Below are 26,426 nucleotides of genomic sequence, written 5' to 3'. Positions count from 1 at the left end.
CACCTTGCTCTGATATCCAACTCAGAATCGGAGTCAGAGTCAGCAGCAACAGCAGCAGCATCAGCAGGAGAGGTAACATGAGATCCTTTATTCCTTCCGGTATCCCAGAGAGATCGAGGCGTGGCCACTAATCCTGGCTATCGACTTGTGGATATGAATCACGGAACTGGCATAAATTTTATTAAACGTAGAGCATCCATACACTTTAATAAAATTTAACTAGAAACTTGAGGCTGCGTTCAGATGGATAAAGCTCTCTCACCAAGCTCTATCTGATTAATCTGATTAACAGTGTCCCGCTCGCCTTTCTTTATAAACGAGACTATTTATTTGCCTCTAACTTGTAGCCCGTTTTAAAATCCGGCATCGCTAATCTCGTTCCAGCAACGTTGCCGTGGATATTTAAATCACCCACCTTCTGCTTCGTAGACAACTCTCGAACAGCCTTTTTTTTTAACGCTCTTACACTTTTTTTACTGATGCTTCTGTGCTTTGAGTTGTCCCGCGGAGGGAGACTGCAGGCAGAGAACGAGAAAGAGAAAGAGAAAGGCTGGCCGGGCCGAGCATACCATGGCAGGGCAACTCAGGGAGTTCTTAAAGGGAGAATGGGTGGAAAAGTTGGTTCAAGTGCTTGTTTATAAAAGCCGTCAGAGTTAGCTCTCCCCTTAGCTAGGCGGCTCGAGGGTTAAATTCTTGGTCCTTTTATCGAATAAAATTGAGTGGATGCAGGAAGAATTGCTTCCGATAGAAGATGGGAATAAAAAAAAAAGAATATCTGAATAAAAAACTGAGAAAACTGCTCAAGATAAAAAACAAATAAATTATGCACTTCAAGAGACGCTTCAATAATTTTCCAATATTGCAATAGCATCGGAATGTTATTCAAGAGGTGAACGCATTCAACTTTTTACTTTCCACTTCCACCACTTGGTTTGTTTTTTTTTGTCCATTTCATTTGGACAATGTATCGATTGTATAAATGCCGGGACATGAGCCAAAAGAACGCGCGAATGCTTTCAGTATATATATATAAATATATATATATATATATACAGAAAGGGAGTAGTTTTTGAAAGCCGTCCGGCATGGGACAGTAGCACACGAAATACATTAACAATGCTAATAAACCTGCCTTCAACACGAGCCCGTTTCCCATAGCTACTATCGGTCCGCCTCGCTAATTCGTAACGTGAGGGTATATAGAGCTATGCAAACCGCTTTCCGTCCCGTTTACCACCTATCATACCCCTCGTTTTGTGTTTGAAGCATCGACTTTACGAGATACACCTCCATAAAATGTACGGTCCATTCATTTGTTCGTAGATACATTTCGGGCGACAGTTTTCATCTGTACAAACAAATATACACAGCATATCACTTATAACAACGAGCTCATTTAAATGTCACGAAATTTTGTGTTTTTCGGACCGGAACCCCGAACATTACGCTGCCCGTTACAGCGGTAGCTAAATGGCTAAATAAAACAAACTATGGAATAACAAATGAGCAAAGTGGATAAAAAAAAAAGTAAATATACTGTTTGTGGTAACATTAATGCATACTGTTAATAATAAAACAAAAGTCAAATAAATCAACATCACCGTTGGATCCTATTAACTATAATGATGATATACTGGATGTGAGAATAGTCAGTGTGTCGCTAAAGTTGCTGGAGTCGCCGTAATCATCATCAGACTCTCCAGAGTTCTAGTGTCGCTGAATGTGTGACGTCCCACGATAATTATATGAACAACTTTCGTAGACCAAGAGTAAGAAGCCGTTGAGTCGTAGCTCTAGAGTCTGGATTCTGTATTCCAGTATGTTGGTACATAGCATGGATATGTCAGGCAAATCGAGCGTGACGAATTACCCTGGATTTAACTTGGTGAGATAAAGGTTACTCGAGAAGGAGACACTAGTTCTAGGGATATTACTTGGCAAGGGGTGTGGGTTGCTGGAGGTTAAAAAATAATAAGAGAAACATGAATGCGTTGAGTTAGAGCATCTCTGTAATGTCGACATTAAATCCTGTTGGGCGGCTTGTGAGACCTTGTATCACTATCACACTACACAGTCTTGATATTATTTCTACAGCGCCACAAGACTTGTTTTATATAAAGGAATAATACGAGAGTGTGTACCCCCTGTGTTACGTCGTTCGATCGGAGAACTTGGAACAGACATCTTGGGATGCAGTAAATTACTCGTTACAATATAAAACGTGCATCAACTCGACATAAAACTCACCAGGACTTTAACTGCACGCGATATTATACGAGTGCACACCACTGGGAGCCATTCGTCTCTCAGTGTGTGCTGTTGCTGTTGTTACTACTGCTAGTTCAAGAAGAGTAAGCCGCTGCATCCGAATGGCTAGCTACTAACGGCGAATAGTCTATTAATTAGATATTCATTACATCGGGCACGTTAGTTTTGATTTTTATTATTAAACATTAAACATGCACTGATGCTCGTAATTGTTTAATAATTACAGTAATAATTAGATACGAGTTATGTGCGATGACAATGACTGCGGAAAGGTTTTAACCATCCAGAAAAAAACTTTAAACTCCAACAAAGAATGAAAATATAGGGACCGTGTTAACGACCTGTAGCGCACTTCGTTTTGGTCAGTGAGCATGTTTCGTTTGGCGCCCAGTGACATTCACGTTAATGACCACGGAGGCGGTTCAATTGGTCGAGGGACAATAACAATCCTCGTTCTTTCTCTCTCTTGTAGGCTGGCAATGTCATTGTTGTAATGAGAATCATGTACCGTTGACTATAGCCAGTATACCCTGGAAGCCGGACTGCGGTTAGCATTTGGCAGACTGAGAAAGAAACAAACAGAGACTTTGGGCGCAGGTTGCTGGTTGTTGGATGCTGGGTAAACAATGACATTCCGCGGTACGAGATCTTTGTTGCTCATTTCAGCGTCCTCTTAGTGGTCAGCTTTCCCGGAGCCTAACTCATTTCTCGTCATATCCGGTGGCTTTGTTGGTGCTCGATGCACTGGGATAACGACCGGTACCGAATTGGTCAAATCCACTTTGGCAAATTTTATCCGTCAGTGCTTTTTATAGACACTAGAGATTTTTTTTTCTTTTTTTTTTTTTTTTTATCAATGTGGGAGTAGAAGAGCGAAAAGAGCCATTTTAAGCGCTCTCAGGACGACTATTGCTAGCGAGCTACGTACGGAAGTAAACGGTAATGACAATCACTGAGTGTAGACTCCGAGTGAGCATTGTGCAGGTGCGAGTAGCGGGTCACACGACTTGAAAGAGCCATCGCCCGTTCTTTTATACCTCAGCTATATCTCGTGTATGTCTCACGACCTTGCAGGATAAATTCACTCACCAACACACAGCAATTCAGCCAGAGAATTCTCCCCCGCACATCCACATAGACTCACTTGCCACTCTCTATTCTATCTTTTGAGCTCACCCATTCGTCTCTCCCGTCGCTTCAGAATTAAATTCCGTTATTCTGGCAACCTGCTCGCTGTTGTACGATTAACTCTTTTATAAACTCCAACAGGCGTTTTGTTTTTCTTATTGCTCTCTGGTTAAAATGTTTATCTGTATCCATAAAGGAAAACAAAATCCATAGATAGATAAATAAACAAATAAAAATACGGGATAGATACAAGCCTAGAGATAGGCGTGGATCTTTGACAAGATCTTTAATCGTGATCGAACTTGACTTTGGGTCTCACGAATATAAGAGCTTTACTACGGGGCTTTTGTTCCGCTCCTTGATAAGATTCAGTAACACAACACAATTGTTGTCGTGTTTTATGTGTGTGCATTAAATAAAAAAAAAAATAGTGTGGTGATGTTGCTTGGCGAGATAAAACACATATACATACACACACACAGATGCACACACTCTCTCTCAGAGGCAGAGTCGAGGTGCTGGTACAGGCAATAGATCGGAGAACTCGGGGTACTTTAATGTTACAAGTAAAATAGAGTATGGCAAAATAGGCAACACACCAGCAACCCAGGCTTACTATCAATCTTGCGTTGATACTGCGGACGAAGAACCCGGCGCCCCCATAACAGCGAAACTTTAATTACTACATTACTTGGGTGAGTTTATGAATCCATCACTTTACGACAGTGACTTAATACATACAAATATATATTGCTGGTTGGCTGGCTGGTTGTTTGGTTGGTTGGTTGGTTGGTTGGTTGGTTGATTTTACTTGGAGCGTTGCAGGTAATGGCAAACAGAGAATAGAAAAATTCAAATGTAATAGGCAATGGCAATTGAAGCGTCGTAAAAGTAATTAGACACGGTTAGGAGTTGCTGTCTCGACGAGTAAATATTATTTTATATGATAACAACTGTAAATACATGACTGCTATTTACTTATTTAGCTTTAGCTTCAGCTTCAGCTTGTTCTTGTACTTTTTATTTTAACGTGTTCAGTGATTCTGCAAGCAATTGAATGATTCAAAGCTGCTGATTAAAGAGAAATCCTGAGGAAGAGTATAACTACAGGTATAGAGAGTTAAAGCTACAGTGGGAGCTACAAGTTATACGTGATGGTATTTTCCCAGTGTCGTGCAGAGTTGTAAGCTCGCGCAGCTTGTGCCAAAGGGATACTATATTACTATGGATGCGCCTCGAGTCCGATCGATGTGGAACGTGAAAGCTTGCCCCTCTTAACTATATCCACATGTATTAGGCTCGTTTATACTGGTAATAGTGAGCTGGTTCACTTGGACGCTCGTGTTACCATTTTAGCGGGTGACATCGTGATGATGAACCAGTGACGATGGGCGTCAAATAATTACAGGTTATATGTTGTTATACGTGGAGAGTCAAGCTGAAGATGAGAGTGGGTGAGGATGAGGGTGAGGGTGAGGGTGAGGGTGAGAGTGAGGGGAGATGAAGAGTAGGTATATCGTGGATGTGGTGGAGAGGGTGCTTTGTTTCCAATAATTCGAATTGTTGGAATTCCAGAATTCGTCCTGCTGTTACTGGGGTTGTATTATTGGGCGCAATATCAGCTTGCCAATGGTGAAAACGCTTTGATTTGCTTATCAATCGACGAGCATTCCACGGTCCAACTGCCAAATATAAACTATAACTGAAAGCCATCCACTAACTTGTATTTTACCTTGTGAATTCTCTTTGTCATCATTGTGCTTATATATTTGATATTGGGCTGGTTTTAATGATACTCTGAACCAGTGCAATTAGTAAAATATTTAATTATATAAATATTAAATTTGTATGAAATAGAGTTTTATTAAATTTCATGAAAAATCATTATTTATTTCCAATATTTATATAATTATTACATTAAATAAAAATTCCAATTAAAACACTGACTTTACCAAAAAATTAATTGATACCTTTTTTTGTAGAGGGTTAAATTTTTTAAAAAATAATTCCCACATATTTTATTCTGGTTTCCAATTATCTGACCTATAATTTAAGTTATAAAAAAAAAATTCCGTTGCAATGAAAAAAAAAAATAATAACCAAAAATTTCTTCCTGCCCCCTCTTCTGTTCGACACTTACAATGAGTCATAAATTGTATCTCGACGCGTGACAGAACGTGACCTCAAATGCTCATTTGAGGTCGCACGTGATAATTTAACATGACCGGTGTTCGGTATTCGCCTCAATATCGACTCAGTGGTTGTTTCTTTCTCCTTGCGTATACGCACTATCGGTCTCCTCAGTAGTCCTCGAATCCTCGACATTATACATTACACTATCGTAAGCACATAACTCGCGACTTTGCAGTAGTTCGCATTCGCTTGACCGAGAAAACGAATACCAAACCAAAAGAGCTGTGACCGTTATATTACGCGATAAGTACATCTACCCAGGAGCATTACACGTGGTCATCGTGCGAAAATACTACTGGACATAAATTCAATTCGATCCGATCCAACAAAAGATTATTTTCTCATCCAACAACCAGCTACCAGTCACCAGTTACCCAATTTTCATAAAGATTTATCACCATTGCCCTACAATTCAGCAATTCCATCAGAAATTCTTTCAGCAATGTTTCCATCCTTGAACATAAATTTAGTTTTAAAATAAAAAGAAGCCCAGCGAGCAGGATAATTTTGTTTAAGCTGCTTATTGAGTCGCGTGGCACGAAATACCGTAATGTACTATAAACCAGAGCTGGGAAGCGGAGCGATATCACCATAAACAAACATTTATCGTCGAAGTGAAATTAATTATGGAGATTACCGCGTGAACACGACAACCAGCGTGTATATAGTATAGGAAACCTAGACCGTGATGTTGGTTCACGTTCGTGAAGATGGAGTTAGAGTAGAAGCAAAGTAGAAGCAGAGTATTAGCAGTGGAAGCAAAAGCAGGGATATTAAGTAGAAGGAGGTTTTCGATAAATATGTACACGTATAGTCTATGTCCCTCGATATATCTAAGAAACTAAGAATTGTATATGACTAGAGTACAGAGTGCAGTGTTGTGAGGGCTTGTGAGAGGCTCATCAGAGTTTATTAACGGCAAATACGCGGATTCGTTCAATTAGCGATAAAAAGACATGAGGTCAACCAGTCAAAGCACCTTCAGTCTCTATGGGATCTAAGATGTCGGTCGGTCGTAAATTCACGTGATCTACGTTTTCAGTCTTTAAATTCTTGGTTCGATGTTGAGACAGAGATGGCATCCAGTGTTCATGGTCTTGGTTGGTTAACTGACTGCATCATGAACCAGGATTTAGTGTTGCTGATAGGGTTATTGCTAAGCCATTGAGTTCTTGGGTTGAGGTTGAGACCGAGAATGAGAAAATGTATTAACCGTTATTGTGGTAACGTGGATCGTGGTGACGCAAACGCAAAACTGGGCACCTGGTGCTAAGTGCCAACGCCAAGGTTGTCTAGTCCTACACAAGGTAACGCCGGTGACTACTCACCATCACTTGATCTTTTCACACGTGCGACTACTTTTAAACATGTGGATCACCATTTTAAATCCTTCGGTAAAATTTCAGTCATTTTTTTTTTATGTCAATTTGTGCGGAATTATATAGTTCTATCTGAGGTATTGAGTTTTTAATTTTAAATAGAAGTTAATTTTTTTATCTAGTCATCATAACTCTAAGGGAAATGTTTACTTTAGATTACTGTTGTAGTAAACAGGTACCTGTTGTAGTTTTGAAGGAAAATATAATAGGGTCTGTGAATGGGCGTGAAATGGATTGTACTACCTGAAAATTTGGGCCTTTGTTAGAGAAGGTATTTACTGATGTTTACACTTCAAGAGTGACTTAATATTTTTATGCTACTATCAACGCTTCCTTTTAATAATTTTATCAAATATTTTTATAGAGATTGCTCTAGCGTGAGTTAGAATTTTTGTGTAGATAAAAAAATAAAAATTTTATTAATTTTAACTGCTTCATATTGGCCTGTAAACTTTTAACAAAAAGGAACTGTCGCTCAAATCAGTCGACGGCCTTGAAAGATCAGACATTTGGCTAACACGAGCAGGGGTTAACGAACTCTCAACGATTTTTAGTTACCGAGTTACGAAGAATTTAAGTTACCTTTTTTTTTGCTTCGTCATTGGATATAAATGCAATCGTAGAAAAATTATAAAAAAAAAAAAGGATAATTGGACCTATAAATACCTACTTTCACATAATATAAAAAATAACTAAATTTTTTTTAAATATCTTCCGTAATAAAACAAAAAAATTTTATTACCTATAAATATTTTCAAAAACATCAAAAAAAAATTTTTTCAGCTATTTCAAGATAAATGGTTTAGAAAGTAGGCATTTTTAGTTTTAAATCATTCATTTCTTGATTTTTTTTTTTTTTTTCATCCCGATATGAACAGTTATAGAAATCAGCTCGAGCAGAAATCAATTTTTCAATCGCATTAATCTAGATTTAAATTTCCACGTCCCACACATAAAAATATCAATAATTACTTGGTAAAATGGGTATAAAAAAGCGTTAAATGCGTGAGAAAATGATTAAAATCACAGGTGACAAACAACTAAGCATTAACGCCAGTATTAATCCCCACAATCTCATCTACAAAAAAATCCCTATCTCAGCTATATTTTGCCAGACACGAAAAAAAATTCTTCCGTAATGTAAGGCCACGTTGTTCACACGCAAATAAGTTGCTACAATTTTTATCATACGCGATAACCCTCGTCCCAGTGTAGTTTTCTTATCAAGGTATTAAACGTTTCTACTCTACTCTAGTCTACTCTGCTCTCGCTGACTCTGCTCGTGCGGAATGTCGAATAACTTCAGACGATAGCCAGATGAGTTAAATAATTGCAGTTTCTTAAACATTCAACGGCCTAGATATGGGCACTACTAAACATGCAAGATTATTTTTAATGTCACACATAAATATACAATAATAATAATAATAAAAACATAATAATAATAATGATCGCAATGATAATAATATTAATATGATCAAGAAAAGCTGATCCGGCTGAACAAGATCCGCGACACGCTCCGTCTCATCTAAAATGTGCAACCGAATAGCTTCTCGAGTCGTTCATCCGTCACTTTTTATGCATCAACATTAAAGATACCCGTTGGTTGATATGCTGGTCATACAACAGCCTCCATCCGCAGGACGGTCTTGCTCTTACTTTTATCCGGTCAGAACGCATTCTTAATAAACACTGCGACAACCGAGAGACCGGGGCCTTAAGACTCGGGACTGGGGACAACATCTAGCTCTGAACGTTTCGCTACGCAGGACATGCTCGACAGAGGTATGCAGGCCCGTAATTATTATTTATCCGCGTCGGATCATCCACTCCTTTAGCTTTGCCTTTACCTTGAATCCGCGAGCTCTATATGCGTACCAGGTACCCGAAGAAGGGGTTTCCAGCAGCAATAACTTGCACGCCTGCGTAATGACGGACTGTCATTCTTCGCGTATCTTTCCGGCAAAGATTCTTGCACGAGATCCTCTCCCCCTACACCTTCATGTACATGTACACCAACATCATTATCATTATCATTATTATCATCATCATCATCATCATCATCTAGGTTTTTTTCAATTCAGCCTGGTCTATGTAATCTATAACTACACGATCGAAATTATTCTTACCGTTAAAAACTCTGGTTATGGTAGTTTTTTCCTTTTTTTTTTGTTTCATTTTTAATTCGTATGTTTATATGTTGGGTCTTTAGTAATAATTTTAATCCGTTTCGTCGGACAAACGGTTGTTTTTAATTGGGTAAGGCTTACAAAAAAAGACCGGTAATTAATTTAAAAAGTATGCGGTGCTGGTGTTACAAAAAAAATTATAAAAAATCTATAGCCCGTTCCTATTTCGATTAATGACGAGCGTTTAGTTCTCGAGAAGGAAAAGTGATTCTGATGAGGCCGAGCAGGAGGATACTGCCCATATTACACGAATAAGGAACTTGGGTTTTAAAATATGTGCATAGCAGGAGCGTTATGGAATATTAACCTGAGCTGAGCTGGAAATACTGAGAGCAATGTCAGAGTAGAGGGGAACGAGTCGGAGTTGGAGAAGGGCAAGTTTAAGGCAAAAAATGAATAGTGAGATTGTATAGGTGGAGGTGGAGGAGGTTGGAGGAGCTGGTAAAGAGTTTAAATCAGGTGGGATAGGGCCTAGGAGGGGGGAAGATGTGTGCGAGCGATGAAAAAGCGACGTTTTCAATGGTGTCGTACTTGTTCTTCTTTCTCTTGGCGATCGTGAGTCGTGCGTACCGTTTGTGTCCTCCTTAGGCCTCACGGCCTCTCCAGAAACCTCAGACGCGGTCGGTCGGTCGCTCGAGAAAGAACCACGCGGGTGCATGCCAGGTGCATATCCTTTACAGGCCGATCCGTAGCTTTGACTCTCAGTCGCTCAACAAGTTGAGTGTTTTCGTGTGTGTTTTTTATTTTTTTTATTTTTCGCGTGTGACATTTTCAGTGTTACCAGTTAGGACTTTATTTCAAGGTAATCATTTTTAACTATTTTATTATAAAATTCTTTTCGAATTTGAATCGAATCGGTTGAGAATTTGTGATTTTTTTTCTTCTTCTGAAACGTTTGCAAGAACCTTCGTGCCGGGTGGCAGTCTTGCATCATCAGCTAACGGGAAAATATATATGCAGGCCTTGGATTGGCAAGAACGTCCGTTGGTTCGTTCATCCGTAGGTTCGTGCGTGCAAACAACATTTGTACTTCTATGTACATAGAAAATATTTTTTAGTATCTTTTGTACACAATCCTCATCGGCCAGAGTAATGGTGATGGTAATTGGTTTCATTTTCAATAAGATTTCAAAGAAACGACCCGTACCGGGGTCAAGGGAAAAACTTTGATGATCTTGCGTGCTTGCATCATAATGCAGTAGTCTAAAAAATGTAGACAGCTTCTATCTCTATTACTGTTTATAAACTAACCAAGTATACACCAGGAAAGATAGAGAGGAATGCTCCCGCATATATTTAACTAGCCCCACGTCTTTCCGCATTTCCGAGTGTCAAGATAACGATGTGTACACTCGGCACCCAGGGTGCGCTCCTACAAAGCTAGAGAATGAGATAGGGACGTAGACGTGGATGTGAGCTAAAAAAAAAAAAAAATAGTTACGTTTAATCTCAACCGAGTACCAGTCAGATGCTTGAGCGCTGCAGTAAAAAGGAGTACATGCTTTTCTTTTAAGTGAACAAACTAAATATTTACACAAGCCCATGAATATATACAGCACAGTTGCCTAGAAAAAGCAACATGCTAGATGCTAGATTCTAGTCTATATACTTTTTTTACACCTCATTTATTCTTTATCTCTTGTTATAAGTTTTTACGTTTTATTTGTTATCCAGGTTCCAAGGCAGCTAGAGCAGATAACTTGATTTGCAATGAGTCACTCGAGTGCGTTAATCTTGACAGTGTCACTCCTAGTATGGGGCCACTTTGTACTGGGTGACGGAGCTTCATCCACATTTAGTTCTTCAGGTCCATTGTCGTCGACACCAACGGCTGTTTCAGAACCCTCAGGTGCTTCCGGGCCGGACTACACCGGACCGTCGGCAGGCTCGGACGAATGCGATCCTGAGATGGTCGGCTTCGAGCTTGTCACCGGATACGTTTATACAGCGCCCACCAACATGCTAGAATCTATACCCGGTATACTTATGCTCACTGATTGCTTGGAAACCTGTCAAGCGAACGACTCTTGCCAGGCGGTCAATTATGAAACCGGACTCTGTGTACTATTTAGTTCTAATGCTGACAACAATCCAGGTAAGAAATATCAATGACTATAAGACAAAATAAACAATAATTTTATACAATTTATCATTACATTATCTTGCCCGTATCAATTCAACTTTTAAGCCCCTTCGAGAGTGATTATTAATTTCTCTGTCCAGAGCTTAAGTGACTGAAGCATTGTTGCCCGGGGCTAGTCTACTTCATAAATATATATATATATATATTCGAAGTAGACTTGCTGGCAAGGGAATATTCTATGTGAATAATGGATACCGGTATATAAGTGAGTGTAATGAGAAACGCACTAATTGAATCTTCCGGGGTGCAATTAATAACGCGAGAGAACACATCCGCATTTGTAACTACAGCTATCCTTGTATTATTAATTTAATAATAAGAATCCAAGATCGAGGGAGACGCTGAGCGCGTGAGATTGCTTTGTAAGGAAGTGAGTCGCGTGGCCGTTGATTATTAAAGATAATAACCTAATAAAAATAATTATCTTTAATAAAATATTTATCATTTGCTATTTATACTTCTCTCTTTCTTTATATATATATATATATATATAAAGTAACAGGATTCACACGATGAGCTACAAAGGTGACAGAAAGTCACGATCACGATCGTTACCAGCGCCCCCTTGGCCCGTTAGTCGTGTTAGCATCGTCACCTGAGCACTGACCTCACCACGACCAATACGAGTCATACATATTTATATATAAATCTATTAAATAGATACACATGACACTTTAGGCTTGACGTTTAGATTAACCGGCTTAAAGCCGGATTCGCGATAAAGAATGAGAACAAAAAAAAAATAAAATATAAATTAACTAAATAGATAAAAAGAAATAAGGCGAATCCGATTTAATGGAAAACGGTACAAACCAACCGGAACATAATAATTTAATAGCAATTAACCGTCTCAAATCGGGAGTATTTACATGGTTAATTTAGTTGTGTTGAATGGAGCTAACAAAATAATCCGTACAATTGCTGCAATTTGCGTTGATTAGCAAATTATGGGGAAAAAATAAAAAAAAGAAAAAAGGTCTGATGTCTCTGTTCCGATATCGGGGATGGCTCGTTAGACGGGCACGGAATCGTATGCGAACAATTTTAAGCTCGATTACGGCAATCAGCTATGGCGGAGTGCTCGGAAAAATGGATGGGGAAACTGGGAAGAACTGAAGAGAAACGCCGCTGGAGACTAGAATTCTAGCAGTTCCAAGTACATTCCTTTTTCCTGTTGCCCTCTCGCTCCATTCTGTCTCCTTACGCTCGCCCGAGATCATCGCTCTTTCGTTTCTCAAGAGCTTCGAGCTTCTTAGCTATCCAATGGGTAACTCAAGAGCTGTTTCTTAACATTAGACTCTCGATACTAGAGTATTGATAGCTAAGTCCAGTCCTACTTTCCTTAGGTTTTTTTTCTCACTTATTGCTTACTTTTAGATGAAAGTCTACCGGCTTGAATTGTTACCAAGTTGATGCGGTTTAAATTCTTCGATGATTTTTTAATTGATTTTATTACATCTGTTTGTAAGAAGTGACTAGTATCGCAGATGTGAAAAAAATAAAAAAAAACGTCCGAATGGAATTTAAACTTGGGACAATCGTGATGGACTCGGTAGTAAGCGCGAGTAGGAGACGCCAACCAACGAGTTGTCACGATCACGAAACTTTTGCCGAACCCGTTATTCGCTGCCACGAACCGATAGGATCACCAAGGCCCAACAACCAACAGAGAGAGGTAGATCTGTATAGCTATAGGTATCGCTATTGAGAGTCGTTTCTCGGCGACTTCCTTGTCCAGCAATACAGGCCACGCCAACGAGCAGTGTCTCCGAGTATGTTCTGATTGTTTCTCTTCCTGCTCAAGAACATTATACACCACTCTGGCTATATCATCCACACACTTGCACCCCGCCAATGGACTTTCACACTGATTATTCACCCACAAACTCAACAATCGCTTCATCCTGGCCTTGTTTGTACCTCAACATTATTCCGGATATAGTATTTTTGACTTTGAAAAAACAATAAAATGAAACAAAATAAAATGAAACGAAATTAAAGATAATAGCTGATGACTAAAATCAATTTTATGAGTTGTCTGAATGTCTATCGTAAACATAAAAACATAAATGGTTTGAGAATAATGAAACTAAAAACAAAAGATAGGATGGAGTAGATACTAGAGAAAACAATAAAAAAAAAAAAAAAGAAAAAAAAATGGTATTAAATTAGCCATTAAAACAATATTCACACGGTAAATCCGTGGAACGTGAAAACGTCATAAAATCTCTTTACGCGGCCTCGACAATTCGATTTGGCTCGTGTTAGTGCCTCGTGCTTGGATTATGTGTGTGAATGTATGGACGTGTGTTGCAGAGAAAAGCAAAGAGTACAATGGTCATTCGGATGAATGAATCTCTCAACCCAGAAATTCGTCAATTCCAATAGGATTTAACTATAAAGCTAGCCAACAACTCTTTGAATCAACATTCGCGAGACCAGCATCCAACATTGGATAGAGAAGTAGATGCTGCTGCTGCTGCTGCTGCTGCTGCTACTGCTGAGTGCAAAGTGTAGAGTATAAAGTGTGGAGGAGTTTCTGTGCGATGCTGGCAATTTTTCATGGCCTCATTGTCCTCGATATCATGTCACGAAAGGTCGGTCTTTGTTCCTACGGGCTCTCTGAAATAACTATGCTGACTCGACGCTATTCCAAGATTTCCTATCACACTGCCAGATCTACATCCACGTTTGCATGTATGTTTATTGTAAATATATATATGTTATGTATTAAATTTATTATAAAGTCCAAGCCGTTAGATGTGTAGGCGGTAATTACGTTCAATCGTCAATTTAAGTCGCACGCTCCCATTAGTGCATCACACGGCGAAATTCGAGGGAAAAAATGAGAACGAATGAAAGGAGCCGGGATAATAAAAAGAGCTTCTCATACACATTGAATCGTGACAAGATATATAGGTTGATATACCTGTATAGAGATGGGATAACGGGTCGGGCGCACCGCCTTTCGACGTGCACTCGGTTCGCGATACGTGACTGTCCTATTGACAGTGGGCTACACAAGGAGAGACTACGACCGCAATGTCGTGCGTGATTACCAACGAGAGATCACGAGTATCAAGATCAGTCCGGTTAATCGTTTATAAATTCAAATTAACTAGGCCAATGATATATTGGCTTTTAAAATTATTCATCAGGAAATTCAGGCAGTCGAAAATCATGTGGGTTTTGTTTCATTTCTTTTATTTTATTTTATTTGTAACTTTTTACTATGAAAATCAACGATTTTCAAAAATTCGGGAAGTTATTGTTTTCGGCCTGATTTTCAAAAATCAAGTTTTCATCAGATGACAACGTGGCGAGGTCCTGAGAAGCTATTCTGACTTTTTTCAAGATGATGCCCGAGTGTATGTGTGTGTGTGTGTGTTTTGATTAGTTTATGTTTCAAGGTTATGATCTAATTCAAATCTCCTTCCACTCTTTATTGTGATAACTTACATTGAGTTCTATTTTAATTTATTCGTTATCTTAAGAAGGGTTCGGACTTTTCTCTCTATTACACTCAAGTCCACGAACAGTACTATCAATGTTGCACTTGTGCAGTAAATGGAAACTTTGGCCGAGTGTTTCTCTTAAACAAACGAATATTATCAATCAATTTAAGCAGACTTTGCTATATTAGACAGTAGTGCATCAATGTGCGGTCTGTATTTTGTATTTAGAGATTTTGTTTCCGAAAAAAACTCAGCCGAAAATATCTGATAACCCCTGTTAAGAATAATCATACACATTAGTTGGAAGTTACATCTTTTTTGATTTTAATTATTTGGAATTTTTTGAATTTTCGTTGTTCAAAATGATATACAACTTTTTTTGAGCTCGAAGAGCAGGAAATTTTGGAGGTGGCCCGCAGGTTCAATGATTTTCCAGATTTTTTTTTTTTTACATGCAGGTCATAAAAAAATCTAGGATATGCTGGTGGTTTGAATGGTATGCAAAAACAATTAACACCTTGATAATCGGATCAGGTAAATAATAAAATTAAAACAGGGTTTTGAATACTAAAAAGACAGTGCCCTGAGTGGCAGTAAATAACCGTGGGAAGTTACTGTTGTACACTTCATTGGAATACTAAATACACATGGTGTAATAGTATTGGTGGTGTTGGGTTTGAATTTTAGTAGGAGGTAGTTTAACGTCCGTTGGCAGACAAGACGTGGATATCTAGTCAGCCATGAGCAGATGAGGTAGAATAACGCTCACGTTGGCTTACGTTGGCGGTAATCGATCCACGTATAAGGCATGGAAAAGGTGTACCCGAGAATAAGTCTAAAAGGGTTTATATTCTGAGTTTGTGATATTGTTTAAACATATACGTGTTTACTACATCGCAATATTAACCCAATATCCACCCGGAGGTTATAATTTATGGGAATTTCATTGGTAGTGTCGCGCCACAGTCGCGCCAACCCCTCAATCCCTAAACTTCAACCCTCTTCTTCTCTTTAGACACAATTTGCATACAGCTACGCTAATAGTCCGTGATATCGTGGATGTAAACGTGAGCAGAGCATCCCGTTGGTTTTTACCGAGTTTAATTTTTCACCATTTCAAGAGCGATAAAAATAGTTATTAATCCTCCCTCGTTGGCTACCGAGATTAGAAAAGGAAAATTTAAAAAAATAAAAAATTTTTAAAAGTTTAATTTAGCGTTCATTCGCGAGAAATGTATAAAGAATGAAAATATATAACAGTAGCAGGTAATAAAGTTTAAAAGAATTTATAATGAACGGAATAATAATGAAATGAATTTTTTAATGCATAATAAAGTAGGGCATTAATTATTAATAAGAATTTTTTTAATATTGATATTTATTTAAGCGGCTTAAATATTGGCTCGGTATTATAATTTTTCATTACCCAACAAGGATTCATCAAAAGCCAATTGATTTTTATTGTTCGCCAAGCAGATAAGAATTGCTGATTCATCAGCGTCAAGACAATTGTCCCCAGGTATCTGATGATGCACCAGAGAGTGGCTCAAAGCACACTGGATGCCAAAGTAAATATAAATAATTTATTAGTACATGGATAATAGGGAGGCTACTTGGATACTTACTCTGCATAGCCGGACTTAATGATGAGCTCATGTGTAATTTGCCGTATCGCAGTGGCACGTTCGTATTAATAATAACCGTAAACTATTGAGACATAAGTTTAGTCGTATGTTAGCCTGTTTTGCTTGATTTAACTTTAGTAATCTACCATAGGACTAGATAAAATTTTCACTCGATATGAGAAGAAGGAAGCTTTGATCTTTGGAAATAATTTAAGTTTAATATATAAAATTTTCCCGGGCATTGGATCGGTATCAGTAACTAGGTCACTTGGAGATGTGAATCATGGAAATTTTTCATTGGATTGCATAACTGTCTGGTTGGTTTATAGCAGAAGCAGCGAGTTGATGCAGGGTAAAATTGTTTAAATCGGTCAGAGCATCACTCGGTCAGCTCTAGAGTCTAGAGTCTAGAGGACCATTGAAAAATTTGCTGGCATCAGTTCAAGACTTATTGACTCGTAGTTTATCACGTAGTAAACATTAAGCCTACTTGAATTTACGAAAAATAATTTGGCTTTTTATTGTTATTGTGGCTGTTGCTATATCTATTTCTATTTCTGTTTCTGGTGTTGTTTAAGTTTTCAAAGGTTATAATATTTTATGGGTTTCAAGTCCTGCTATGTGATAAATCCAATATTTAAAGTGCGCTTTGATGTTGGCTGGATATAAGCGTGGATGCTCTTATGCGAGTTTGAATAGCACGATTCAGCATCAAACGGACGTCGTTTTCACCGATCAATGTAGTCGCTGCTGCAGTCTACCGTAGGCTCGTACTCTGAGACTGCTGAGGGTGACTCCAGCCACGATGCTTTTATGTGTATTAAATATATGTAAGACGATTGTTACCAGCACATAACCAGTTACGATTCATCTTTCATGAGCCAACGGATCTTTAAACGTGCCTCGATTATACAACTCTCATATTAAATTATTATCATGTATTTTATCATTGGCTTTTTTTATAAGTTATGCATTTATGAATAAATATTTATGCCGTAAAATGGGACATTTCGCGATCATTTCAAATTCATAGATCAGTAATTTTGACGGAAATTGAAATATGAAGTAGAAATTTTTTTTTTTTTTACGAAATTCGGTTTAATAAATTTTTAGTTAACTTGATGAAAAATCATTTTTTTGGAACTTAAAAGTCGAAATGCTGAAATTAGCGAAATTCAAAAACTTTTTCTCTAGCTTTTGAATGAAAAATCGGAGCACGATTTAGAGATTTGGAATTTAACGATCAGACTTTTAGCCAACTCTAGAAGTGGTCAGCAATATATTTGCAATTTTTTTATAGATGAGGACATTTTCTTGGCTTTGATATTCGATGACTAACGAACGGATTATTATTATAAGAAATTTTTGAAAAGTGAAAATCAAAGCCAAAGCTGCAAGGATTTATCCCACACATACGACAACAAGAAAAAATTATTTATAAATTTTGAGAGGTATAAAAGACCAAACCGAATTTTCATAAAATATCTTTCTAATTACTTTTACTAAAAGTAATCGAAAATAAATTTTTCAATTAATTTGTATTCGAGCTTCGACAAATCGCATAATCTAAGCTACAAAATAAAAACTTTTAAATTTCAGTATAATTATTTTCTGAGGAGATATGCTAAGTTAAATATAAAAATAACAAAGTTTAATGTCTTTATTTCTGTTGTTAGTTAGTGATTGTCAGTAAAAATATGATTGGCTAGCGTTAAATATGAGATTTAGTCTTAGGGCCAGTGGTCAAAGACACTCAACTTCCGACAAGCGGAAAAACAACCAGGTTTACATGGCATGTGTTCACTTACTGTAAAAGACCACCCACAATTAAAATATGCCTCGCTGGTTATAACATACACAGACACATAAATGTATATTTATACAATGTAACCTATAACGTCGGTTGTCAAGTGCACGAAGCATTTAAAACAAAACAATATAAAATAGTAGAGATAAAAAAGCATTCACTCATAACCGAGACCTGAAAACTCTAAACTATGAACTGTTAACTGAAAACTGGTAACATTATAACCTTACGGTTTTAATAAAAGACATCAACAACCCATTGAGAAACTTAAACAAGTTTAAATACATTAACTACATACAAGTTCCCAATAGACAAACTGGTGTAAGTTAGCACATTAAAGTTACATAATAAACTAACTAAAATAATCTCGAGCCTTGATGTAGTTAGCATATGTACCAAGACAAGTTTGTCACATTAAAGTTGAATTACAAGTGCTACAATGATAGACTCTAAGTCTAGTAGTGTATGAGCGAATTTAGTTTAAAGATAAAGTTTGTGGCGTACCTTCACCATCTACTACTACTTAGAGACACCCACGTACCAACTAGAATATATATTCTATAGGATCCTCTGTAGTTTCCAGTCTATAGTCTGCAGTCAGCACACATTGGATTGGATGGTGTGACGCTAAGATACTGGGATGGTGATGAGTGTGCGTTGAAATTCAATGAAATTTATACGAATCAACGATGTACTTAGGATCTCAATGCTCTATTACCTTGTAATGCGGTAGCTTGTAAAGTTGTATCTATTTGAGGTATAGCTACAAATCCGGAAGTTATAGGAAGAGGCTGATAGAGGATTGATCTAGACCGAGATAAATTTTTGAATATTTTTTAAAATTGTGATTTGCGATTGAGTATGAAAATAATTTTTTTACGCTGGGGAGAATTTATAGTTTAGTAGAAATATTTAAAAAAAATTTATACGGCCCATTTTACAAAAAGTAAATTTTTTTTAGATTACGGCCGTATGTAATATATAATAATTATCTAGAGACCTATTTTGCTCCCCTTATATAAAGGTATCCATAAATTTTTTTTCTAAAGTAATAAAGAAATTTCTATAAATTACTGGGGTTAGAGCTATTTTTCATCGAGATAATTGAATTTAAATATTATCTCGTAAAAAATAAATCAAATAAATTATTTTAAAATATATATATATAAATTACAATTGCGCCTTGTGCAATTACAATTATAAATTTTATGTTATCCACTAATGCCGCTACTAATAACAGGGTATCCCCTACAGAGTCTAAAAAAAATATAAAAAGTAATAGCAATAATTTAAACAAATGTTTTTTTTTTTACAGGTGCATTGACGCAATCCCAGTTCCCAGTGTTTACAATATACGCCCAGAAGAGCTGTTTGGCGGTTAAACCTTGTGAGCGTGCATGGTGCATCGACAGAGTCCAAGGTCATCGGCTGCAAGGTCACACTAAAAGAAGTACCAGTGCGTCGTCACGTCAGCACTGCCTTGAGTTGTGTCTGGGCGAGCGGGACTTTTTGTGCCGGTGAGTAATCATTTGCAATTAGTTGTCTTTTCTCAGTACATTCAGTACTTAGACTTTATTGTAAGTCCATCTTATATATTTATATATAAGTTAGAGTATCTGAAGAAACGCGTAGTTGATATCGAGATAAAAAATTTTAAAGAAATTGTTAAGATTTTATTTTAACGATTGGAAATCTCGGTTGGTAAAAAAAAATTTTAAGAACGAGCTGAAGAATAAGTAAAAAATATTTAAAATGTATAGTACTGTGATATGAATTTTTAAATCGTATAATCGAATAGTAAGAGAAGTTTCGATTTGCCGGGTTATATTCGGTGGAATATTCCAATGGAGCACGTACTTTGGCATTGAGATAAGATTTACGAGTGTCGATATAGCGAAACACGAGTCGAATCTCGAATTATCATGACTCGGTCTCAACTTGGTCTATCTTTATTCCTGTTTAAAGTTATTTCTATCTTACCGTTACCGCGAAATACGTTCGCGATGTTGTGCTGATGTGTAAGAGTATAAGTCAAAAACCTGAATGTACATTTATATTTGTATGGCACTAAGATATGTCACGGGCTCACGGGTTTACGGGTCTAAGATGTCTAGCGAGTAGCAAAAGGTCACGGGTCTAGTCGGTCATGACGACCTACATCATTTCAATGCTGTTTCGAGTCGCTCCAGGCTCGAGATACATTTCCGACTGGTTATTACTTTTGATTGATAGATACGTAGAGTTGAGAGGAATCATGTCTTTATTTTTTATAGAGTTAAATTTATTATTTTTGGGACTGGGACAAAATCGTTGAAGATAGGAATATATTTATCGAGACTTACTTCTATAATTTATTCGTCGGGAACTTGGAATTTAATTTACGGCTAAACTATTGAGTTTAGTTAAAAAGTTGTGAGAGATTTTTTTGTAGAGCATTAAATTTACTGTAAAAAAGTATTCAACCATCTTAACGAATCTTTAATAATTAATCGAGTATCATAATTCCAAACTTTAAATTCAAAATTACAGATAAAAAATTTTGATCTTCTTTTGAAAATTGTGACCAAATAGTCAGACACGATCAAATTATCTCATATCTTATAGATTCAGAACATAATTCTCTACAAATAAAGTCCTTACAAATTGCTTCCAACTCAAACCATTAAGCTGCAATGATTCGAAGCTTTAAAATTACCCAATTCACAAATAGAGAAAAGAAAAGTAAGCAAAAATCAGCGACAGTTCGGGCGTCCCATCGATCTATCAGTAACAATGTAATGCATTACGTAACAATGAGTGCATGGGAGCATGAAAGTCGGTGTTGAGCGTGTAACAGGAGCCAGCGATTCTTCGTATCCTCGGCCTCTAACTTGACTACTCTGCAGATATACAGTACGAACTATACACAACTCTTAAGGATTGCGCCGACCAACGATCGCATTAACATTCTATGGGAACGGTATTTCTTCCATGCAAGGTGGCCGGCCGACAAGCCTCTCGCTCTTTCTACCCAGTCTTATTCTCCAGTTCTACAGCACTACACTCTCCACTACTACCACCATCACCATCATCATCATCATCATCATCATCGTCCTATACACTCTATCCTCATGTTCATCCAGGCTTAGCTTTTGCGTTAACCGTTTTTCCACAAAGCGCACAAGAGCGCTCGTTATAGATGTACATCTACTATACGAGATGCTTCAAGTGATCATACGCCCCACAACTTACCCATCTATACCTTTTTTTTTAAATCTTTTATTATAACCGCAAACATGCATCCAAGACACAGACACACTCACGCAGACATTTATACACTTACTGGGAACATCAAAAGCTTATTTGAAAGCTCAATCAATTTTAAAAAGAAAAATAATAAAAAAAAAAAGAAACATAATAAATTCCATTAGCAGGATGAAGGATTTGATGTAAAATCTAAACAAAATATTTATCGGAATAAAAAGTTGGGTATTTAAATGGAATGAATTAGTATCCGTCGGATGAATAAAGCAGAGTGAATGATAGCCAGTAGGAAATATAAAATAAGTTGGAGGATTGGATTGAATAGGATTGAATTGAGTGAGGGATTGAGGAGTGATGGATTGATGATTGCTACACACACGGTGTGTCGTGATGACGGTATAACTTAGACTGGCATTTATCGATGTCCTTACCAACTACTACAACCACTGTTGTTCCAACCCAGAACATAGGAGTTAGGACATAGAACAGAGGACAGAGGACAGAGGACAGAGGACACAGAACTTAAGACACAGGTTAGCAAGCTCATCACTGTGGGAAATCGAGTGTTGCGGAAAGTAGGAAGTAGAGGCTGAGAATGACCCCGAGACCTAAGACTCTCAGGTACACGAACTGTTTATTCCGAGGGTTGTCAACGGAGTTTGTTAGCTCGTAATGAGTTTATTGTTTGGAGTTTTATTGTTATTAAGCCGGCGAACCGGGATTAATTACAAAGCGTTATAATAAGATCGCGGTTTAATGAGCAAGGCATCAATGAAGAGGTAAGCTCTGATCAGGTTCGACCGTGAGATAGAGCTCGCGTCTTGCTGTGTGAGGGTTTGAGATACGTGTGAAGCCAGGCGCGAGATCAGCCAAGGCAATAAGCCAACAAAGCCCTTCTAACTGGCAATAAGAGCAACAAGAGGGAAAGCAAGAACGAGAGAGAGAAAGAGAGAGAGCTAAAGTGAAGATAATAAGAACAAGAATCAAGTTGATTCAAGTTGGTACGGTGAATCCATCTTTAAAATGGCTCGCCGCAAACCTCTTTGCTAGCCAAGTTAGAAACATGTTGCTATTTTAATCACGATACCGAGATTCTCATTATTTTACTACTTACATTAGTTGGTGGTTTTCTGGTCCCTTCCTTCCCTTACCTGCATTATATGCATTAACATTATCCGAGTCATCTATAACTTGAATAGCTTGTTACATGCAGATACAGGGGACGAGATAGGTCGGAAATAACCGAGAGCTTCCCGGAATAAAAAGGACAATGTGAAAATTTTCTTAAAGCAATCTCGAGACTGCTCTACGCGTTCATCAATCCTGACCCTCGTATTTCAAGCAGCTCCTTTGGAACCCTGGCTCGAGGATTCTCGGTGATGGTAGTGGTGAGAGTGAGGATAAGAGGGGTAAGGGTGCGCAGAGATAGTCGCAGTCGTCCAAATGGGGTTACTTGTTCCTTGTTCGGTTTACTTTTTCCGGTCTCTCGTACACTCTAGGGCACTCTGAGGCACTTACCATTAAGAGCACTGTCCGCGACAACGGCACATCCAATTATAAGTACGAAATTCATTGTTCCTGGTACTCTACAGTACTTAGACTCTTGGTTCTACGATGCTATTCTCACTCCCTGTTCACTCTCTGTTCAACCCCCGGCTGGTTACTGGCATTACTGCCTGAAACCTTACAGTCGCATTGGACGGCTTGAATCGGTGCCAGCTATTTTAACCCCGGGAATTTGTCATGAAAACGCTCACGGCGCCAAAAATTCTATGATTACTGCTATATAACATTCTTGGGGTTTAAAGCTAAGTATTTTGTCCATAAGTGCACGCTATCATTTTCGTATAGACGTGCGATATTTTTATATTTCTGTATATATATATAAAAATAATGTACGGTGTGTTTATACTATAAGCCGCGCTGAGAAACATCAACAGAGGAATTTAAAACGTTGCCGAGGGAAAAGGTTTTGAGGTTGTAGATTATCGTCCTTCGGAGTAGTGCGTAAACGATTTAAGTATTTTAACCAGCCCGTACTTGAGGGTTAAGTAAAGATGCAAAAGAAAGAGTGAAAAGATTTCAGTCAGGAGTAACAAGACTAAGACCAATATCAACAACCAGACTGAGGAAGAGGAACAAGAAAAAGAAGCAAAACATAGGACGGCGTCCTCGCGGTTTATATCAGATCCCGTGATGAACGTACGTGACTCAACTTTGTTTCAAAGCCACTGAGAAGGGCACTATTTGCATTATTCCCCCTTATGCCGAGTAAAACTATCCTCAGGTTGGTTTACAGGCTGCACATACGCTCGGCTGGTTGGCGAGCCAAAGCGCAAGAACGACCACGCTAAATTACCATGGTTCAGCGATATCGCTACGAACCAGAGATCCTAAGTAGGTGCAGCTTGTAACACACACTCGCGATTCAAACCAACGGCACGTAAGACCGATCACCGTACCAAGGCATCAACCCGCAATACTATTTCTCCAGCTACTGATTATTTATCCGCTTCTACGCTTGTTAATTCTTGTTCAGAATTACTGTTTTCTTAAGATCAAGACCAAGATCAAAGAGAAGGAGACTACTGAGGAAGCTCTTTATTTATTTCGGCAAAATTTCTTCTCAATTAATGCGTCTCTTCTCTATCCTGTATCCTGCATCCGCTTTATAACTATTAAATTATTTTATTGCTGGAACCGCAAGCGTATTCTCCAGCAACGCAGTAGAAGTAGCTAGTGGTCGCGTGCAATGCGCCCGCACACAATGCTTATAAGGGATTGCTTCTGAGGATCGGGAGTAATGCTCAGGGGGGAATACTGGTTTAAGAATAAGAATGAAGAATATTATGAATCGTGGTTAATTTCGCGAGGTCTATAACCTATTACATTATTTTCATTGTCTCATGGTTTCAATGCTTTTGTGGCTAAACTATTCAAGATACGTTATTTGTCATAACTAATTTTCGATAAAATTTAATTGTCTACATAAAAGGTCTTGATAATTTTTATCATAACTGCAATAAAATCCTAAACCAGTTCAGAAAACGGTACCAGTTATAATGGAGGCAGCACCAGCTGGCAGGTTACTATACAAACTGAAGGACAGATGAATCCTCAAGCGTCTAATAGTTAAAGGTAACATGTACGGGCAATTAGGCCAGATGAGACAACATGAACTTCCACGTATTGCATTAAAGAGTTGATGTGACTGCTGAATCTGGATTTGTATGTTGTGTATGCCGACTAAAACAAAGCTTAAAGTTATACAAGAACGTAGCTCACACCCGCGACATCATTACGAGCTGGGATATCGAATCAACGAGTCTAATCCGGGTTCTTTTGCTCTTATCTTAAACAAGTCTTTATATAGAGTCTGCTAAGTGTTGAATCTAGCAACTATCTATTTATATATATGCTTAGCCATTTCACAGTATTAACACCCACGCTTTATAACTTGTGCTTACACTTACTAGTCGCATACAAACAAACTTTATGCCTGTAGTCTACGAGATTCTGAGATCTCTCTACATGACAAGTTTCTTCTCGAGTTTACTGTCTATTCGAAAGATAAATAATGATAAACGTATAGTTTATTTGGTTTAAATGTCGAGCGAATAACACTAGATTCAGATACTAGACACTAGAGACTACAGACTACAGACTAGAGACGACATTGTAGACAATGATTCATGAATAGTGTCGCTTATTGTTGATAGAGAGTAAGCTTGCCACTCGCGAATTGTTCCGAGATTATTGTCATGATTATGGTTATTATTATCACGAGAATAGAGGACAATATGCAGTGGCATGAAGGCTATTTGGTCTATGGCATGCATACCTCGCGAGGACAATAATCGCGCGGAGATGGACTTGAGCTGACCACTGGATTTAGGGTAAGTGCTGTGGCCCGAGCTACAGAGCTGCAGAGCTACAGAGCTAAAAGCGGAAAATTAAAATGCTCTTTCCGAGCTAGAATTAAATCCAAGAGCTAATGTACACTTTTTAGGGAGAGTTGTTGCTAAAAGGTTTTTTAATGTCAAGTTTCGGAATTCTGGATGAGATTTTGGAGATGGAAAAATATTTTTTTGATTATTTTGTTTTAAGAAATTTAATTCTTTATAAAAAACATATATGATATTTTTTTCGTCATTTTAATAGTGGAGCCAGAATTATAATTTAAAGTAATAAGTGTGTAAGGTGACGGGAATGTTGATTGAAAATTATCGTTTTAATCAAAATTTATGTGATAAATTAAAAATATTTAAAATAAAATAATGAAAGCATAATAAATCCCTTTATATCAGAAAATAGATTTTTACTCTCGGGCTGAGCGATTTTAAAACAAAAAATCCCATTAACACACTTTCCTTTGTTCTCGAAACTCAACATTTTCCTCCTCCATCTTTTGTAGCTCTGAATGTAACATAAAAGCTAAAGAAATAAAGGGTGAAAAGGTATTAAGATTTCACAGTCAGCGTGAAAAAAATGTGAAAGGGAAAAAAAATATATATATTTTAGAATATTTGAATATTTCAAGAGCGGCAAGTGCAAGTTGGGTTAACGAACGAGCATCACGAGTGGAGCCAGAGCCATATTGAGATAAAGCAGTACCGCGGAAAGGTGGTTGCAAAAAGCCCAGCCTGGTCTGTAGAATAAAAAAAAAAAAAAAAAATTTATCCCATGCACGAAAGGGAATATGCTTTCGCGCGAATTAGCTCTCAGAACTCTACCACTGTTATGTAGAACCAGCATTACTGCCCACTAAAATAACCAGTAATGTAAAACCGGGATGTAAATCCACTCGAACTCGCGATTTATTTTTTAGGTTACGCGTATTTGAATAGCGGTCATTGCCCAGGAAAAAAGTTTAAGACTAGTACCAGTAAAGTATAGTACCAGACAAGAGTCCAGGAAAATGCTAAGGAAAGCTAAAATGAATAGGGCGAAAGAGTTTGCCAACTCGTTGAACGAAAAACTTAGTCCTAAGAATATT

The 26,426-nt window shown here is 37.8% G+C and overlaps 2 protein-coding genes across 4 annotated transcripts in view; one reads left to right on the top strand and one right to left on the bottom strand.

Annotated features, from left to right (window-relative positions):
• Nucleotides 1–26,426, bottom strand: part of LOC130677536 (autophagy-related protein 16-1-like) — a 193,613-nt gene that overhangs the window by 123,800 nt on the left and 43,387 nt on the right. The gene's annotated exons all lie outside the window — the stretch shown is intronic.
• LOC130677521 (uncharacterized) overlaps nt 1–26,426 on the top strand; it is a 120,877-nt gene that overhangs the window by 70,947 nt on the left and 23,504 nt on the right. The window contains exons 1-3 of one of the 2 annotated variants that reach the window (XM_057484317.1): nt 9,701–9,959; nt 10,832–11,252; nt 19,503–19,704. In XM_057484317.1, the coding sequence (XP_057340300.1) occupies nt 10,868–11,252; nt 19,503–19,704 (587 nt within the window). In that variant the 5' untranslated portion in view covers nt 9,701–9,959; nt 10,832–10,867. Of the gene's footprint in view, nt 1–9,700; nt 9,960–10,831; nt 11,253–19,502; nt 19,705–26,426 lie in introns of those variants that run through there. The other variant, XM_057484308.1, reaches the window with a different exon arrangement.

This window comes from Microplitis mediator, chromosome 1, assembly GCF_029852145.1.
Source record: "Microplitis mediator isolate UGA2020A chromosome 1, iyMicMedi2.1, whole genome shotgun sequence".
Taxonomy (NCBI): domain Eukaryota; kingdom Metazoa; phylum Arthropoda; class Insecta; order Hymenoptera; family Braconidae; genus Microplitis; species Microplitis mediator.
This window is presented reverse-complemented; position numbering and strand designations above follow the sequence as displayed.